Raw genomic sequence first — 19298 nt, forward strand, 5'->3', positions numbered from 1 at the left:
AGACGGTGAAGGACAAGTAAGACTCGACTGCGATGAGCCGTCAGTGGCGAAGGACAAGTAAATGGCTTTGTGCCGAAGGACTAAGACAGTGGTGAAGAGCGAGTGAAAGCTTTGCGCCAATGGACCATGTGAGGCCGTGGGAAGCTATGAATGATTCACATCAATTATATGAAGAATCAATAAGAGATGGAGTGAAGACTATATGGAAGTAGGCAACCCGCAAAGTTTGAAAGAAAGAAATGGTACTCGAAGGTATTCGAAGGCTCAAATATAATTCAAATGAGTTTTATATTTGAATTTGAGTATATGTATGCTACACTATTAAGAGGTATGCAACATGGAGCTAATTGTCGTGTTTCAGTGCTCAAGAGTTTCTAACCAAAACCAAAGTGAGAGTTCACTTTAGGAGCCGGGTGCCACAAGTGTAGAAGTTTCTTAATTGGGTCTCAAAGTTCCTAGTTTGATCCTATGAGTTTAATATCATAAATTCAGTTGGGATTTGTAGTCCTCTGAATATGCTTCGTATAGAGTCCGAAATCGTCGAAATTGGACTTCAGGATCAAAAGTTATCGCCGTTTTTCAGAAGGTCAGTTGTGCTATTTTGTTAACTACGGAGACTCCGCACATTTTTGCGGAGACTCCACACATTTTTGTGGAGACTCCACATTTTTGCGAAGACTCCGCATTTTTGCGGAGAGTCTGCAAATTCCATGTCCAACGGCTAGTTTTGGGGTTAATTGGGAACTACGGAGTGTCCGCACCTTTTTGCGGAGAGTTTGTATTTTTGTGGAGTGTTCGCATTTCTCAGGTGTAACGACTAGTTTTGGGGGGGGGGTTGGGTATTTATACCCCCTCACTCTCTCCTTTGAGGGTTGCTGGTGCCTCTACGAAGATACACAAAGTCAAAGCCAAATAGAGCTCTTCCCACTCCCTTTAGTGTGAGATTTGAGAAGAAAAGTGACTTGGGATGAGAGATTGAAAGATTGAGTGCAAGTGAGCTAAACTCGATTCTTGAGCACTCGAGTTCATCGGCAAGAAGTTCGTGAAGCGTTTGTTACTCTTGGGGATTCAATCCAGTAGGCGACTAGGCGTCCCTAGTGAGCACCCAAGGTTGTGATATGCTGCGGAAAGTTTGTAAAGGCTTCCATTTCGCAACCCCAAGGGAAGAAATCAAGAGTGGAAGTCAAGCTCAAATGTGACCGAGTTTGGAGATGAAAAGGGTTGAGAGAGACCTGGCTCAAGTGTGATCGAGTCCCTCAACGGAGACGTAAGAACCTCTCGAGGAGGTGTCCGAACTTCGAGAAATAAATCGCGTGTCTCTTCTCTTATTTCCTTGTTTTTGAGTTCTTGCTCAATATTTGTGCATATTGCTCGATCTACTTTCTTGTAAACTTTGAGCTGCAGGTACTTAGTGAAATATGTTGGAATACATCCACTTATACTGGGTGATTCGTAGATTTGATTCACGTTATATTGCATAGGCATCTCTTGAGTTTTTCCTGGAATCTCTGGAGTATCCACAGATTTCTACGAAGTGTCCGCACTTTTGCGGAGACTCAAAAAAATCTGCGGACTGTCCGTATATTGCTAATCCGTTGCATTTAGTTTATAAATTTTTTAAGGTACACCTATTTACCCCCTCTAGGCGATATCGTTGTCCTTTCACAGTGACCGCTCGCTACAGGAAGGCATCCCATTCATGCCCTGTCTCTAAATTACACACCTATACTTGGTGTATACACCATCGGTCCCTACTTATAAAATGCGAGGCCGAGGCAACGAGAAGGTTATGACATCGCAGTTTTCCGAAACACAACTACCATCCGATACCTAATACCACAGCATGACTGACTCCTCAAGGAGACATTTCTCATGGACATCCAAACTCTCAATGATAGCCCTACAGCCTATGAGGGAGACCTAGGCAAAAGGTGATGATATGTTCAAGAAGGAGAACCTGAACAAAGTGCTGTCAAAATGACAGACCATGACCTGCTGTCCTTATTTCACCAAGGAGGAATGACGACACACGGTAAGCCCTTTAACCTCTATGGACCCAAAGACGCACTTGTTAGAGTGCCGTCAAAGATATATCAGGGTGTGCGAACTAACCGACATAGCAAAGTGCTTTAGCAAGCAAGCATACACCATATTTATGCACCCTCAACAGTACGAGGAGCACATTAAGGTATGTTCATCGTTATTACATGTCCCAGTTATTTGTTAGGTTGCACTTTTAAGACATGTTTATATGTTTGTATGCTCTTTTTTTATACTAGGTATTCCCTCATGATGAAGAGTTACTGAACGAACCCATCGAGATTTTTTTAGGGTTGCATATGCTCTTCAATGACGACTGCCTACCCGAACATAACTAGAGATAAAGAGGTGGTCATTCGAGACCTTCGCGCCGTTGCGAAAGAGGTGGTTGTTCGAGCCACCGTGAAAGAGGTGGCTGTTTGGCAACCACCACAAGAGGATGTGCTTCCACAATTTCCGCCACAATCGAATGGGTTTGTTCCGACGATGATGACTTCGTGCTTACTCCTCAGAGAACTTCACGCGGTTGCAAATTCTCCGACGACGAGGCAGGTGACTAGAATCCTAACTTTGATTATTTTCTGTATGCACTAGCACCACGTAGACCAAATCCCCATAATACGATTACCATTGTATGGACCGGGAGATAAGGCGCAAAAAACTTCAAAGGCCATTTCGTCTGTAATGTCTACGCTACTAATTGTTATAGTTGTTGAATCCAAGGTGGTTCTATCATTTTTAATCTATTATCTAAGTCATGTATGTACCTTAGATGTAGCCTATATATCATTAGTAATATTTAAATTCTATATACCCATCTCATGCACACATTCTATCTAACATTCAGTGTGGTTCATTTCACTTACATGTATTTCAATATGTGCCATAAAGTTTAATTTGAATGAAACATAGAAAATAAACGAGCTATGGCACAACATTAAAAAATGTATGCAATCAAACATGTACTTCCACAAATTTACATAAAAAATAAGTACATTTTTCCATGCATACAATAAAATATAAAATAATTTATGCAAAATTTCAACGGGTCAATTTTCGTCGAATGGTACGATGAAAAACGGTATGTCGCCATACGGTTGACAGAGATTCATTTTTTCGTCAACCGTTTAGCAAAAATAGATGAAAATAGGTGAAAGAAGATTCAGCCGTCATGGAGCCTATATTTCTACCATACGGTTTGACGAAAATAGAGTTTCGTTGTACGGTAGGGTGAAACTTATTTTCGCCATACGGCTTGGTGAAAATAGAGTTTACGTCGTACGGTAGGGCGAAAACTTATTTTCGTCAAACCGTTAGACGAATAGGTAATATTTGTATAATTTTTTTTCATTTTTTATTATTTCTATAATATCCGTACAAAGAAGTAATATTTTAAAAATTCCATAACTTATATACACACCTCCGTGGTCCCATGGTGTTTGATCAAGTGGTTTTATTCTCGCTTTGGGTGCGAGATGTTCGTGAGTTCGATTCTCTCAAGGTTCCATTTTCTCTGCTTTTTCTTCTTTTAAACAAGTGCTATCCCTCAACTAATTTCTTCTTGTTTTTTCATCTTTTTTTTCTCCTTCTTTTGGCACCCCTCCTTCATTTTGTATGGAAAACAAGTGCTATCCCTCAACTAATTTATTTGGACAAAGAACAACTCATACAAGCCATACAGAAAATCTCCATTGGATTATTATATATAACCCATCTGCATGTTTTATGAAGCATTCAGTCAGTCCAACTCCAACAGTCTTTTGCGCTTCAAAGTTGAAATGATCTTTAGTCTATACTCTATAGTCTAATACTATCCATCATGATTATTCAGCATCTAGTTGTGATTGTTACATGAAACAACACCAAAGAAACACAGAAGAAAGATGGGAGGAATACATCTTGGCGCCGATCAAAATCCACCTTAACTCGTTGCGTGTTAGTTCCCATCATCCCGATCAAGCATGCTCCAATCACGTCAAGATGCATCAGCGCGAGTGCCGAACCAAAGAGATGAACAAACCAACAAGGGGAGCACGGAGACGGCAGCGATTAGCAGCATCTATCCTGAAGCACTCTTCTTTTATGATCTCTTGCATCTCACCTGGACCGCCAGCGTGGCCGTCGTCGCGGGGCAGTTTATGTCCGCGCCGTACAGCGTGTGCACCACGGGCACCACGCAAGACGGCTTACCGAGGCATTCCTGTCCGTTCCATTGCATTCCACAGATCAATACTTATCAAGCAAGAAGCATGGCGTGATGCATGGCTCATGATGAGTAGTTGCCATCATGGCAGATGGACGATGATGGTATGATCAGCACGAGGAAGTGTGTACGTACCTTCTCGACGACCTGCTTTGTATTAGGAGTGTGGCAAGTGCCTACAGTGAAGTTGCCGCACACGCCCTCCGGGTTGCCGAAGCTCGCAAAGACGACCTCCTGGATGGTCTTCTTCGGGGGGCAGGTCAAGATGCCCCGTGTGCTGTGATCTTCGGCAATGAGCTTGATCTGGTCACCCTCCGTTAACCACGTCTTGATCTGCGCCGGGTTGTGCTCCGAGAGGAGCACGCAAATGTCGTCTCTGGTCACCGTCTGGATAAGGATGCCGTCCGGCTTGCCCAACTCCTCCTCGAACACAACCAAAAGGTTGTCCTTGGATTTCAAGAATGGACGCGGAATATGGTATCTGAAGGGAGTGTAGGGATGGAAAATGATGAGTTTGGAGTGTAAGTATGTTGGGCAAGAACAGAAGGCCTTGTTCAACAATGGTGTCCTTGCTTACCGTGATTGAGAAGGAATTCCAGCAAGAGTTCTGTATGAGGTCCAGTAGCGACCAATGCCTTCACCATTCACAAAAAGCATACCCTTGCTCATTGAGCTCAAGTCGAGAACAACGGGATCATCACCGTCTGGCTCGTCAAAGTATCTCTAGCATGACATTGAACAGATAGTGACTCTCAAGTTGCAAGCAAAATTTGAAAAGGGTGTTTGATATTTCCGAATTGTCAAGTGTTCATATTCGTGGTTCAACCTACCTTATACCAAGTGGCTGCCTGGTCATTCTGGGCCGGTTTCCACTGAACTTTGCCCACACCTTTTTCCGTGTAAATCTCCTTGTCTTCACCTTCCAGTGCAGCCTGTTTGAAACCAAGTGTAGAAGTGATCAGGTCTCACTACATGATCGCATGATGTTGCTGCAAAGAAATGTGTATCTTGTCATCAACTTAAGGGCAATAGTCTTACCTTATGGCCCCATCCATTGACTTGTAAATCCAACGTCCCAGTGTTGAGACCCAGGATATTGCATTCCTGAATGCCACCCTTTAATTCAGCAAGTTCACCACCACTGTCCTGCGGACGATAGCAAAATATGCAAATTTAGAGCTGATAGGTCAAAACTCTTACATTAACTGAGAGCATCCATCACCCTATCAGTTATGACATAAACTATACACGCCAGCCTTTCAAAAACAATATGCCTCTATTTTTTATCACCTAGTTATTGGCTTTTAGAAGACGGCTAATTCAGTCATGTTCCAAACACATTTCATAGTGATACATTTACCTTCATTCCCATCGTCGATGACAGCATTGTGAGATGGTTCACACCTACTTTCAGATCAACAGGTTTTTCAAACATGAAACCCTTTACCTGCTTGCTTCCACGCCCACTTCCTACGTAGATAGTGATTTCGATTAGTACAATTGTTTGTACTTGCAACAGGTGAGTGGCTAAGGAGGAACAAGATTGTTACAGAGTTGGTCCAAGTTACCTACGAAGGCATCATTGGCAAATCCCATCATTGAGTGTGCAGTACTTTTGACCTGAACCACAGGCCGGATGTCACGTCTAAAGGGCAAATCGTCCGCCTCCAAGCGAAAGCTGCATGTGGTTATAAACAAAATACAGTCAAGTGATTTTTCTGCTCGTGAAAAATTAAAGAGAAGAGGTGATTGTATTGAGCTAAACTATAAGGTGTAACAGACGGAGCAATACCTTGTTGTATACCACAAGTAGTCACTAGTGTCCTTGGTTTGATTATATTGCTCCAGGGGTTCTTTTGTCCTAACTTTAGTCTTGCGATACCTTGGAATAGGTTCTGAGTACATCTCCCATAAATTATTCTTGCCCGTCACCTCTTCCGTATGAAATGACCTTTCACTGTGTTGTACAAACACCTAGCATAACATATATAACCTTAGTCAGGAAGGTATGTTCTTTATCGCCATTGAAGCTAGGTCCTAATTCGGTTGTGGAAAGTGTATGCAATAAACATACTCTCTTGGTATTGTAAACCACGTTCTTGCACCCTGCAAGGATGGATACCGAGCGGCTAGGCACATAGTGCCTCTCCCCTCGGAAGATCACCGTTCCATCTTCCCCTGTGTTGTTGTTGGAGAGGAAAGACAGGCACAGCTTTTCTTCAGGCAACTCGAAGATTTGTGCCTGCGGGTATAGAAAATTAATCACAACATGGAAGAAGATTGATTGGTAAGTTAGAGAACACTGTCAAACAAGCATTAAGAAGTTGTTCCCAACCTCATACCCATGACCCAATATCTCGAATGATTGTTTCCCCCAGAGAAAAGCTTTCTGGTATGACCTTATTACATTGTGCAAGTCCCTGAGATGCCCAAATTTGGGCTCCTTGTACATACCTATATAAGTACATGGACCAGATTAGACGCTCCTTAGGTCAAGAGAAGCATATATGCAGGAGATAAAAACTAAAACATAAATATAATGGTCCGCTGAGGCGATCTAACCGTATTCATCAAGGGGAGCTTCATCATAGTACCCGGTCAGCACATAAGAAGCACCAGTCCTTCCAAAATTTGTTCCACCATGATACTGTTCACAACAAGTTAAAGTGTAATTCCATAAGAAATCCTCACATCTTCTCTGTTAAATTCTTCCAATGTATTTCGTTGCAGAAAAAAAATGGATGTACGTACCATGTAGTAGTTAACCAATGACCCACCCTTTGCAAAAAATCGTAACACCGAATATGCAATGTCCTCAGCTGAACGCATAGCTACTTGATCGCCAAATGTTCTGAATCTGTATATGCCAAGGGGAAAAGAAAGAGAGAACAAATTACTTCTTTATGTATGAAGCTTCCGTGTGCCCAAGGATGGGGTTCAATTGTTTTAAGACTGGATGATGGCTTCTTGACTTAGGCTCCGTTTTGCATTATGGTGGATTTTTAAAAGCACTTATTTGTTTCTAATTTTGAATGCAGTTGTTAGTTGACAGCATCTGCTGTGGATCTGTAACAACAAAATCCTACTAGAATTAGTAAATATTGTCCTAACTAACTAGATTCTGCAGCGCAGCGGAGCGCATCAACCGCAGATTAGCCTTTAGCTTTCGAGTTACTGATTTTGGCTTCTTTGGGCTTGGCGCACTGCCAGACTGTTCTTTCTGTGTAGTCCATCTGCTAAATATGATGAGATGTAATAGCGCTTTAATATCACGACTCTAGGTTTTATGTTTCTATGTTCTAGTATGTAATAACATGTTGGTTTCCTTAGTGAAATAGGACTGAAACCTCCTGACTCGAGAATAAAATATAAAGTGCCACTTCTGAAACAAAAAAGGGAATATTGTTCATGGTTAGGGTGCTGCAAGACTCAATATAAGGTATCCACACTCAGGAGATTATGCAACATGATTGGATGATCATAAGTTCATCAGAGCATTAGATTTTTTATTACAAGTGCCACATAACCATTCTATTCTTTCTATTGTGTATTTCCATAAGTAGCAATGTTGGTGCAGCTGACGAATAAGCAGCATGTTGAGTGTGAATTACTTGAACTTACTGTGCAGTCCAATTCTCAGTCCACAGGCGAGGCTTATTTTTGTCACGTAGCGTCCATGTGTCTCCACAATGCCTTCCGTTGCAAGTAGGGATCTAGTGAGAGCAAGACGCAGGTTTAAAAGACTGAACAAAAGTAATTCAATCCTGTTTTTTACAGAAAGGAGCTTGTCACTTCTAAGAGATCTAATTTCTTCCAGTTCTGAATAGCATTTTATTACTACTTTCAAGATAGCACTGCGGTCAAAAACTTGCGAGCCATCAATCAATTTATGTACAGATATTCAACGCTGATCAGAAAGTTACCACTTCACCAGGAGCTGTAGATTGCTTGCACATTAGCCACGGAATTCCGGTCTGTGTGCTAATGGCCATATTAGCCGCCCATTCGAGGTACTTGTCACCTTCTGTTACACGATCTTTTTTTATATTCCCGTACTCATTCTCGATCTGACACATCCGTGCAAAGAGCGAATCATCAGTGTGCGCTAAATGCATAAGTAAATAGGGTGCCAATAAACAGATATAACAAATGACACGATTCAGTTAGAAGTTAATTGACCTGTGATAGAATGATTGGTCCCCCTTGAGATGCAAATAGTTCGGCATCCTTCAACTTCTGCACTATGAATCGCACGAATTTCTCCATTTCTTTCTGCATGAGAAAACCAATCATCAGTTCAAAATTCTTGAGCAATATCCATACCAGGCATGAAAATCTATGATTACCTTGAAAGGATCATTGTTCGCCCGGAATATTATGCGGTCGATCTCCCTAAGCCAGTAGGGAAAACCGCTGGGAAAAGAGCATACATAATAGAAGAAGCATGAAACAGTCAGATGAGATGAGCATACTAAATAGCTAACAGAAAATAAGTTTGTCGCTCGCACGAACCCATGGTTCCATTCTGCCTGGATGAATGGCCCGATGCGCACAATCGCGTACATGTCGTGCTCCTGGATCATCTTGACGAACTTGATCAAGTCGAGCCTGCCTTCGAAATTGTACTGCGACGAATGCAACAGATGAGCTGCATTAACATCTATCCATCAATCTACACAGTGCAACCAAAATCAAGGACGGCGTGCTCCTCGATTTTGCTGCGGTAAGGAACGTCAATCAGCTCGTTACCTTCCCCGGCTCGGGCTCGTGTGCATTCCAGAATACGTAAGTCTCGATCGTGTTGAGCCCGCCCTCCTTGGCCAGCTTCATCAGCTGCGGCCACATCTGCGTAACAGCAACGCATACCCAGGATCAACAACAACCCAGCCGGCCTGTGCAAGCAGCAGCAAGACGCAACACCAATTCGTTGGTTCGTCGGCAGGAAAGGCGAGCGCGTGCGCGTGCGTACCTCGGGCGGGCTTCTGGGGTAATGGATGGCGCCGGAGAAGAAGAGGTCCCTCTTGCCGTCGATGATGAGGGAGCGCTCGTCGTAGGAGATGACGGTTCCCTTCTTCGTGAGGCTCCACTCCGCCGCCGCCCATCCCGGGAGGAGAAGCGAGAGCGCGGCGGCCACGAGCGCGGCCGCGGCCCGGACGGTCATGTGAGCCAGAATCGGGGGCTAAGATGGGGGGCAGGGAACGGGAGGGAGGTGGCTACGCTAGCGAGGGGTCGGGGGAGGAGGCGGCCGCTTTGAAGGGGGCGAGCTCGCGACGCGGGAAGTTGCGGGGGAGCGGACGCGCGGAAATGGAGGGGCAGCGAGTGGAGGTGGACGCTGAGCCCGGGGATCGCGGCAGAAGCTTGCGCCGACCGGTTCGTGCAACCGCAAGGGAAACGGTGTTGGTTCCGTCCGCGCGCTGGTATTGTTGCGTGTCTGGACTGGACCGCCATGCGGCCATGTGGAGCTTGAGCCCAGTATCAACATAGAGTTGGGCTCTGCCCAACAGGCCGGATGTTGGGATGAGCGATCTGTTGATCCACTTTATGTAAATGGTCGCTTTGGTAGGACTATAGATTTAAGAATTTTTAGAGTATTTTAGCTTTAAAAATTTATGAAGCTGGAGCTATAGACATACTGATGGTAGTTGGTTAGACCATCTTATTTCTATTTTAAATTAAAAATAGTGACTTTATTAGAGTTTACAACCTTAAAATCTGATGTGAAGTTAAAAACTGGAACTGCCAAACGTAATTAACTACCTAGTTATTTTGACTCACTCCATAAATCAACTCTAGTTTAACTTAATTAGCTATATAACAGATATCCACAAATCACTCCATGTCCATCTAGCCAAAGGCAACCCAACTTCTTTTAATTTTTCAGTGCATGAGATAATAATAATTTGGTCTCTCGCATTTCAAATTGTTCGCTAGATCCTCAAAGTTTGTTTTAGTTAGAGCATGTCTCTGGACCAAAATGGAGCATCACTTGGATAGGTTGGATTCGCGATTAGGAAAAAGAATCGTGTTTGCCCTTTAAATCTTGTTTGCCCTTTTGTTTAACACCAAATAGAAAGGGTATGCCACGACTAAATCATGTCGAGCTTGTATTGCCCTTTTTGTGACTCGAGTAAGATGTCGGCTACTCGGGTGCACATGGAACATGTCCAGTGGTGGTATGTGGGGGAGGGGGTATAGCCTAGCTGGGTGAGATGAAGAGCCAACTTGTGCATTCGTCAGTGGTATAGCTATGTGTGGTGACGAAGCTAGGCAGAGAAGAAGCTTGGTCATTGTGTTCCTTTTTGGTTGAGGAAGCTGATCATTGGTGTAGAGGGAGAGGGTACTCACCTTATCGTCCAAAAGCACCTTGAAAGGTTGTCGGCCCAAATGCTTAACATGAAGTTATAAGCCGTCGATCTCATGACTTGCATAAGAGATAAAAGAGGAGTAAGGTAAGGGATGACAATTCATAGAGAAAGAAAAAACCTCATGTTGTAGGCCAAGCTCAATTCATAGGGAAAGAAAAAGTGTTTTCACACGCATGCAGTTATGATCCCAACATGACGCTAAGTTTGTTAGCATCACCTTCTATTGATTCGACAACAAGGGTTGGATTAATACAACGAGATTGTTCACAACTTGTATTGTAATTGGGGACATGAAGTAAAACAAGGGGATCGAAACATAGCAAGCGGATCTAGAGAAGTTCTAGAAGGTGATAAAAGAAGATCAGATGTAGTACATGAGAGAAGAGGCTAAGGAGGAAGATCAACATAGAAGGGAAGGGGGTTCGGTTTCCTGTACTCTCTTGGATGCCCCCTCTGGTTGATACACTGCTCTTCTTGTAGCATTCCTAATCCATTGTTTGGGTCGTGGACTTGGGCTGGTCGACCCATGCCCCGTCGTGTAACCCAGGTGGCGATCGTAACATTCCTCCTCCCTTGAGTACCGACTTACCCCCAAGATGATGAAAGGAAACCACCTGGATCCCATGTATTCCTCAGCTGCTTAAGGCCAAATGCTAATCTCCTATCACCAACGCTTCCATTCAATAATAGGAGCATTGATATATGATCTCCTAGACATGCAATAACCCCATTTGTTTCATGCAGCTGTACCAAACATGAACCGATGAATTGTTGCTCCTTAAACTGATCTTGCTTCTAATATCCCTCATCCATGTATCAGGTGTACTACTTCATGTGTGACAAGAACACTATAATCTACTTCTGGTTGGCAAGACACAAATATCATACTCATATATAGGAAGCAACAGTGATTTTAGGAATATTGCCCTAGCAGGAAACACTCCTTGTATGTTGCAACAACAATTGTCACTAACCTCATCCTTGTGCTTGGTGATCTTGTTAGAATCTTCTTCAGTGAGTAGTACAACAACTTCAGAGGCAAATAACCCCAAAAGAAACCCTTGGTCACTATAGCAACTATTGTCAGCAATCAACACTGTTGGTTGTGATATTTCATTTGAAATTCCAATATGCCAAGTAAGCTTGGACTTAAAGAACCCCAAAGCAGCCATCCGCCAAAATATGTTTACCCCATTGTTAGGTGGTGGCCATAGACTAAACTCAGTCAATTCTTTGGATAGAACTATATTGTGCTCAAGTAGTCATCTCAGACCACAGAACATCACCACCACACCTCTACTACTCTGAATATATACTTGATCAGCTCTAGAATTTAACCCAACAGCCATATGAAGTTCAACACACCTAAGAGCCGCCACCATGTATTCCAGGGACACTACAAGTTCAACAGATATACCTTCGAAAATGTTTAAGGAATGGTGCAAGACACCACCATGCTTCTGTTGCCGCAAATAAATGTGTTGAAGCCACTGAACATCTACAACATGCTTATCAACAAGGCCTTTAGCTGTAACTGAACATTTGAACCTCAAGCAATCACTGCTTGACAGCTTCTTCTCAATTAAAATGACCCTTGATAGAACATTTGGTGGACACTGTAGTGTCATCTGTAGAATAACACCTTGATACCACCCAAATGATGGCCATGGCATTGGCCATAACTCGACATCGTTCGGTATATCTTCAGTTGCATAGGTGACAGCCATGGTTGTGGCTTTGGTAACCTGGTGCTTTTACCGAGCACAAACAATGGCCATGATACCGGTTGTAGCTCAACCCTAATATCAATACCATGGATTTTAGTAGCAGATGACCATGGCTTCCACTTATCCCATTTCACTACTAGTGGCCGCAATACCACTGGCGTCTCTGATACTATATTGTTAGCATCACCTTCCATTGATTCAACAACACGGGTCATATTGATACAATGAGGTTGTTCACAACCCGGATTGAATTGGGGACATGAAGCATAACAAGAGGATCGAAGCACAGAAAGAGGATCTAGAGATGTTCTAGAAGGTGTCAGAAGAAGATAAAAGGTAGTACATGAGAGAAGAGGCTGAGGAGGAAGATCAACATAGGATGGAAGAGGGTTTGTGTCAGTGTAAAGAATAGTGGGGTCCCATCGCAGGTGGACCTATGTCGGTAAAATATCAGCATGTGTTGTAGGCCACGTTTGTCCGGAACCGTGGTCACCCCGCGTGACTAGTCAGTGACCGCGCGACCAGGCTCTCCGACCAAGCTCCGCGACCAATCACCAAGTCGCAGGAGCAAACCCCGCGACCGGTCTGCTCTGGTCACGGGGCAGGTACGTGTCTAAACAGTCCAATCACAGTAAATATTTTTTTCACTCGAGTATTTCTTTTTCTCAAGTCCTCTTTTTGTTCAATCAAGCCGTGGTCTGCGCAGAGTTGCCATGTCCCATATCGTAGCATTAAACGCTATGGGATGGCCTGACAGGCATGTCAGGAGGTTTTTTGCAGGTGCACAGGCTGCGTGTGGGGACAGAACAGGGCAGTCCAGGTGACCGGGATGACGCAAGCGATGGAGCGATGGGACAGGCTCTGTAGCGCCGTAGAGCAAGTGGGATACGTCTGTTCTTAGTAATGATGGGACTAGGTGGAAAACTCTAATTAGACCTGAGTCTATATCTTGACTCACGTGTAAATCATCTCTCCCTCTGATATATAAAAGGGGAGTATCAGGCTTGTGAAGGAGGCGAGGCAAGAACATCATCTGTACCAACTGAGATCATAAGAAAAAAATACACAAAATATAGGGTTATTACTCTAAGGAGGATCCGAACCTGGATAATTCTCTGTGTTATTGAGTTGCACATATATAAATAAATTCAGTATACACTTTGAACAAAAATCACGTATTCATTATCCAATACACTCGAAATTATTGTCAGTAATTTTTTGCCGACAGTTCGATTTCCTGTATTGTCTTGGATGCCCCTTTGTTGATGTATTGCTCTTCCGGTAGCATTGCCGATTCATTATTTGGATCGTGGACTTTGGGCTGGTCGGTCCATGCCCCGTGGTATAACCAGGTGGTGATTGTAACAAAGTTTGATTTATCTTCATGCTGGTCCAGAGCATATCCGAATGAGAAGACAAACTTCAATTTTTCGAGGGCCTAGATGGATATATTGAATCATCAAGGACCAGATTGAGTCTCGGATGAAACATCGAGTACCAAATTGTAGATTTTCTCGGCGCTGCACGAACCCATTTCCAGTGAAACCCAAGCCGCCATCTGTCCAAGCCGGCAGTCCGACACCTTCGCCAACCATCGCGCCACGTCAACTCACCTTCCGCGTGGCCGCGCCATCCCCACCCACCAACCGACGACCCATCTCAACCATCCACACCCTCGAACCAACCGCCCAGATCGATCCCTCTCACTCCTCCTCGTGCTCCTCCCCCACCTACCGCGCTCCGCCCGCCTCAAATCCCGGCCCCACCGGACACAACCACCGCCTATCACCCTCCGCCACCGCCGTTGCCTCCGTTTCCCATGGCGGCTTCCGCCTCCACCCTCCTCGCCGCCGCCGCCGCCTCGTCCTCCTCCTGCGCGGCCATCTCTCCCCACCTCCCGCGCGCAGCTCCGGCCGCCGCCTCAGTCCCCTCTCCGTCGCGTCCCTCCTGCCCTCCCCTCCGCGCTTCCCCCGCGAGGCCCCATCGGAGCCGCGTCATCGCCAGTGCGGCTCCCACGATGCAGCCGCCGGCGGCGTCCAGGGTCTCTACGGTGGTTGACGTCGACCTCGGCGACCGTAGCTACCCGATCTACATCGGCTCCGGCCTCCTCGACGAGCCTGACCTGCTGCAGAGGTAGCAACAATCTACAATTTTTGCTAGATTGTCGAACTGGCGTGTTCAGTTTGTGATCCTGATTTTTGCTTGTGTAGGCATGTGCATGGGAAGAGAGTTCTGGTTGTGACCAACACGACTGTCGCGCCGCTCTACCTGGAGAAGGTGACCTGGGCACTCACACACAACAACCCAAACGTGTCAGTGGAGAGCGTGATCCTCCCTGACGGCGAGAAGTACAAAGACATGGTGTGTGAGCTTGTGTGATTCAGCATTCTGGGAGATGATTACTGGTGTTTCAGTACATTTGGATGTAATTAACTGGTTGTGATCGGCAGGACACGCTGATGAAGGTGTTTGATAAGGCAGTCGAGTCCCGGCTTGACCGCCGGTGCACATTTGTAGCACTGGGTGGTGGTGTCATCGGGGACATGTGTGGGTTTGCGGCTGACGCATTCCTTCGTGGCGTCAATTTCATACAGATACCAACTACTCTGATGGCCCAGGTCATAAGCTTGATTTAGGTTTCACTTGAGTTGACTACACTGGTTTGGTGCTAATTGTGAGCTGGACGACTTCCTTTAGGTGGACTCATCTGTTGGTGGGAAGACCGGGATTAACCATCCACTGGGGAAGAACTTAATTGGAGCTTTCTACCAGCCGCAGTGTGTACTGATAGACACGGATACACTGAATACGTTGCCCGATAGGGAGCTGGCTTCAGGCATAGGTGAGGTTGTGAAGTATGGGCTCATAAGAGATGCACCGTTCTTTGAGTGGCAAGAGAAGAATATGTCGGCATTGTTAGCAAGGTATTCATCTGGGGTTCCAGTGTTAGTATTTCCATTAATGTTATGTTCAATCATCATCTCTTTTATTCAATAAGACAATAAGCAGTAGACACTAGAGTCTGGACAGCAGTTTGCAATTGCATTTGACTTGTGGTTCTTGTAGACAGTTTAGTCATCAGGTGGAAGGAATGTGTAGTCACTTCAAGATCCAATTTATTTGTTCAATCTAATTTTTGGTGTTTTCAGACCATAAAACTGGTTAAGCCTTATTTTCCTTTTTCCAGTTTGAAATATCGAAGATTCAGAGCCCTGTAAGCTCTCAGCATCCTGACTATTCGAATAATGGCCTTTTTTCGTATGTATATTTACTGAAATGGTCAATTGTTAAGTATTGTGACAGTGTGCCCAAATGAAAGACCATAATTATCCAATTTTTGGGAAGTTCTTCAATGGCTGGCGGATAGCCATTATCCGAGATGCTTGCCATCTTAAATAATATGTCTGAATAGAATGATAAAAGTATTGTTTTACCCTGTTAACTTGGAATTATCACTGCTGTACATGACTTTTTTAGCTAAGGTTTGCTGTTTCTGTTGGTGGACTTACTTTGTATTGCAAAAGGAAAACTTAGAGCCATAGAGTCGTTCCATTCTTCTATTATTCCTGCTGGCCTTGACAGGTGTACAGTGTCCTACGAATTGTAATAAGGAAAAAGGTTTGAACACTCTAGTTAAGCTCTTGTAATATTTATAATATTACATATAGCGTAATATTGTTGAACCTTTCTTTTGTTGAAATATGCAGAATAGCTTTGTGCCACAAATGTGTCATGTTGCTGTTAACCTTTAATTTGAAATGCATGTTTGTAGAGAATCAAGTGCTTTGACCTATGCTATCAAGAGATCATGTGAAAACAAAGCTGAAGTTATTGCACAAGATGAGAAGGAAGGTGGTCTTCGAGCGACACTAAACCTGGGTCACACATTTGGCCATGTATGTATTATCATTAATTACTTTTGTTTTTTATGTTAGAGTAATTTATACTGACATGGATGAGTTTCAGGTAGCACAACCCAAATATACCTTGCTGCAATAGCATTTATCGAATTTTCATACAAACCTTATGTTTTCGTGAAGCAACTAGTATTATTTACTGATCATTGCATTCAATTGCCAGGCTATTGAGACAGGGACTGGATATGGAGCATGGCTCCATGGGGAGGCTGTTGCAGCTGGAATAGTAAGTTCACTTAATATTTGTATGCAGCCTCTTAGTAATGATTTTAATCTCGTTTGCTTATCTTTTACCTATGTCTTTGGGATGCCACTACCCTAGGTTATGGCAGCTGACATGTCTCACCGCCTAGGGTGGATAGATGAGTCTATCAAAAAGCGGACAGTTGACATACTAGAGCAAGCCAAGCTTCCCATTGCACCTCCGAAGGCCATGACGGTGGAGAAGTTCAAAAACATTATGGCTGTAAGTAGCTTGAGACTGCAAGTAGCACTTGATTTAGCACTAAGTTAGCTTTTTCATTGCACTAAATTGTTATTTTGCTCTATACCAATGCATTGCTGTGGCACACTTGGACATCTCTAGATTGCATTGTTTCTCTTAGGAAAAAGTCTTAACTAATTCCTGGATAACACATCAGGTCGACAAGAAGGTTGCTGATGGATTGCTGAGGCTCATCCTCCTAAAAGGACCTCTTGGAAGCTGTGTTTTTACTGGAGATTATGACAGGAAAGCTCTCGATGAAACCCTCCATGCATTCTGTGACAGCTGATATTTCTCGGTTTCGGATTTTAGTGATGATGTATAACTAATAGGCTACATGTCAATTGAGAGAAGAAAGCACATTGTATATTATGCTGATTGATATCTTTTTGTCGGAAATAATGGGGTATGGTTAGGGGTTGGTTTGAGGTTGTTGATGATCGTTTCTGATCAATTATCATCAGTTGCTTTTGTATTATTTCAAGCTGTAATGTGCTTTGATACGGTATTTAAAGATCGGTCTTGTGTAGTAACTCCCGCTGCTTGTTGCAAGTTTATATAAATTTCACCGGAGATCTGTCACTTCAGCGCTTTGCATCTTGTGAGCAGCAGGCCTATAAATGCTTGCTTGGCCCAGCCAGGCAGGATCTAGAAAATACTAGGTTCAGCCCAACGAAGCAACGATGAACAATTTTCAAAAGCAGAGACGGCAGAAGCAAGCTGCCATAATCTCATTTCTCATAGTACATAATCACGCATGGTTCGTAACACAAACACATGGAACATACAGGATTAATTAACAAACTACTACAACTTGGGGACGACCTCATCATGCTTTGTTATCTCAGGCATGTTAAAACTACCCATGAACGCAGCTCGCTAGCTTTGCCATTGCATGCGCCAGCAGTAACAGAAACCGAACACAGATCACATCTTATTGCCATTATCGTAGCTCAGCAGCTAAAGCCGGAGCAGCCGCCGGAGCTCGTCAGTAGCGCCGACATCCACGCCACCGCCGGCGCCGGTCACCTCCTCAGCGCACGCTGTCGGCGCCTTCCTCGCTGCCGTGACCGTGACCAGCAGGGACGTCGGCATCGGCACGCTGCTCGGCGGCGGCGACACCGAGTACAGCGAGTCCGTCCCCGTCCACTCCCCCACCTCCTCCCGTACAGTCGCCGGCGCCACCCTCTTCCTGGACGGCGCCGCGACGGAGATCGGCGCCGAGGCCCCGGGCGCGTCGTCGTAGCAGCGCGGCTTCTTGGCACGCGGAGACGGTCGACTCGCCGGCCAGGAGGAGTACTGCGGCGAGGGCGCCTGCGCCGGCAGTGGCAGGAGCGGAGGCTGGGGTGGCGCCGGCGGTCGTGGAAATGACGGTGTCTTCGTAATGTGGTGGGTGGAGAAGTTGCTGTGATACGGCTTGCAAGCCATTGACGAAGGTGATTTCGCCGAAGCACTCGGATCTAAGAGCTAGGGAGCAGAAGAAACTGCAGAACAGAAGAAAGGAACAAGAGACGCTTTTTCTTTTTGTTGGGAGGGCCAAGAATCAGGAGATCTAGGTACAAGTTTATGGGACTTGAATGAACTATGAAGCAGGACCTGAGCACTGTATTAACTAGATCAACAAAGCTGATGAACTAATCGAAACTATAGACCTTTCAAACAAAAGGTAACTCCAACCAGGAAAAATACGTGGAGATGTATCAAAGGAAAAGAAGCCAGGTAGCTTGCTCGCTGATCGATCTTGATCGAATAAAACGGATCAAGATAACGTACAACAGCTTGGGAAAAGGTTAGTCGAAGAAAAGATGAACAGAGAGCTCTGAAGCTATAGTATGATGTCAACAAGTATACTCCAAGATCTGGAGACACCGGAATAAATAGCAGTAAGCCGTGTCGATGGTTGCAGCAAGCCGTTGGGTTCGTGTCCTGGACTCCTGGTCCGTGCCGCCCGGCCATTATATAGGCGCGGTACCACCATCCGCTGCGCTCCCAACGGATACTTGCGTGCGTCCATCCGTCCGTTGGCGCGCCTGCGTACGTTACGTACCGTGCTCTCGGCACGCGGTTTCCCCGGCCGGCGGAAACGGTTTGTTTTTTCTCGGCACGGCGCGTATGGGAGGTCGCGTGCGCGGGGCCGACAGGTGCCGTGGACCGAGCCGCGAGGCCCGTTGGGATGGCACCGGCGCGGGATCGGCACGTGGAAAGCCGCCCCTGCCGAACGCCCAATTTTTATTCGGCGCACCGCCGCCCGGCGCCGTGCGGTCATGACTCAAGAGTCCGGAAGGGTTTCGATAAAGCTGGCCAAATGGCCCGACGGGCTGGTCTGGCACCGGTATGGTTTGGCACGATTCGATTAGGGCATGGTCAGTTAGGCTTGTTAATAGATTTGTTGGGTACGATTCAATTAGGGCATGGTCAGTTAGGCTTGTTAATAGATTTGGATTGTGCTGTGTCGGCCTGTATGTTAGAGCTCGGTCCACAGTACGGCTCGTGAAGGTGTATGCTGTGCTGAGTTGGTCGAGCACGGTTAGGCTCGGTTGGTAGGGGGGACTCGATTGGCAC

The 19298-nt window shown here is 45.1% G+C and overlaps 3 protein-coding genes across 3 annotated transcripts; 1 reads left to right on the forward strand and 2 right to left on the reverse strand.

The window, feature by feature from the left end:
• Positions 1-4099: 4099 nt before the first annotated feature.
• LOC133902309 (beta-galactosidase 12-like) lies at positions 4100-9404 on the reverse strand. The gene is given in 19 exon segments (XM_062343909.1): positions 4100-4240; positions 4379-4724; positions 4821-4966; positions 5074-5175; positions 5282-5389; positions 5604-5713; positions 5812-5921; positions 6036-6217; positions 6318-6485; positions 6579-6697; positions 6806-6890; positions 6995-7100; positions 7865-7956; positions 8167-8310; positions 8423-8515; positions 8590-8656; positions 8756-8868; positions 8993-9088; positions 9213-9404. Coding segments are annotated over 19 exon segments (2520 nt in total).
• A 4438-nt stretch (positions 9405-13842) lies between these two features.
• LOC133901599 (3-dehydroquinate synthase, chloroplastic-like) lies at positions 13843-17269 on the forward strand. Its single transcript, XM_062343014.1, has 8 exons — positions 13843-14468; positions 14546-14696; positions 14786-14953; positions 15033-15259; positions 16108-16231; positions 16416-16478; positions 16575-16718; positions 16894-17269. The coding sequence occupies exons 1-8, from the start codon at positions 14155-14157 to the stop codon at positions 17023-17025; spliced, it is 1323 nt and encodes a 440-aa protein (XP_062198998.1). The 5' UTR covers positions 13843-14154; the 3' UTR covers positions 17026-17269.
• A 128-nt stretch (positions 17270-17397) lies between these two features.
• LOC133901600 (predicted GPI-anchored protein 58) lies at positions 17398-18672 on the reverse strand. The gene has a single exon (XM_062343015.1). The coding sequence runs from the start codon at positions 18162-18164 to the stop codon at positions 17697-17699; it is 468 nt and encodes a 155-aa protein (XP_062198999.1). The 5' UTR covers positions 18165-18672; the 3' UTR covers positions 17398-17696.
• Between the last annotated feature and the right edge of the window lie 626 nt (positions 18673-19298).

Source organism: Phragmites australis, chromosome 20 (genome assembly GCF_958298935.1).
Source record: "Phragmites australis chromosome 20, lpPhrAust1.1, whole genome shotgun sequence".
Lineage (NCBI taxonomy): Eukaryota > Viridiplantae > Streptophyta > Magnoliopsida > Poales > Poaceae > Phragmites > Phragmites australis.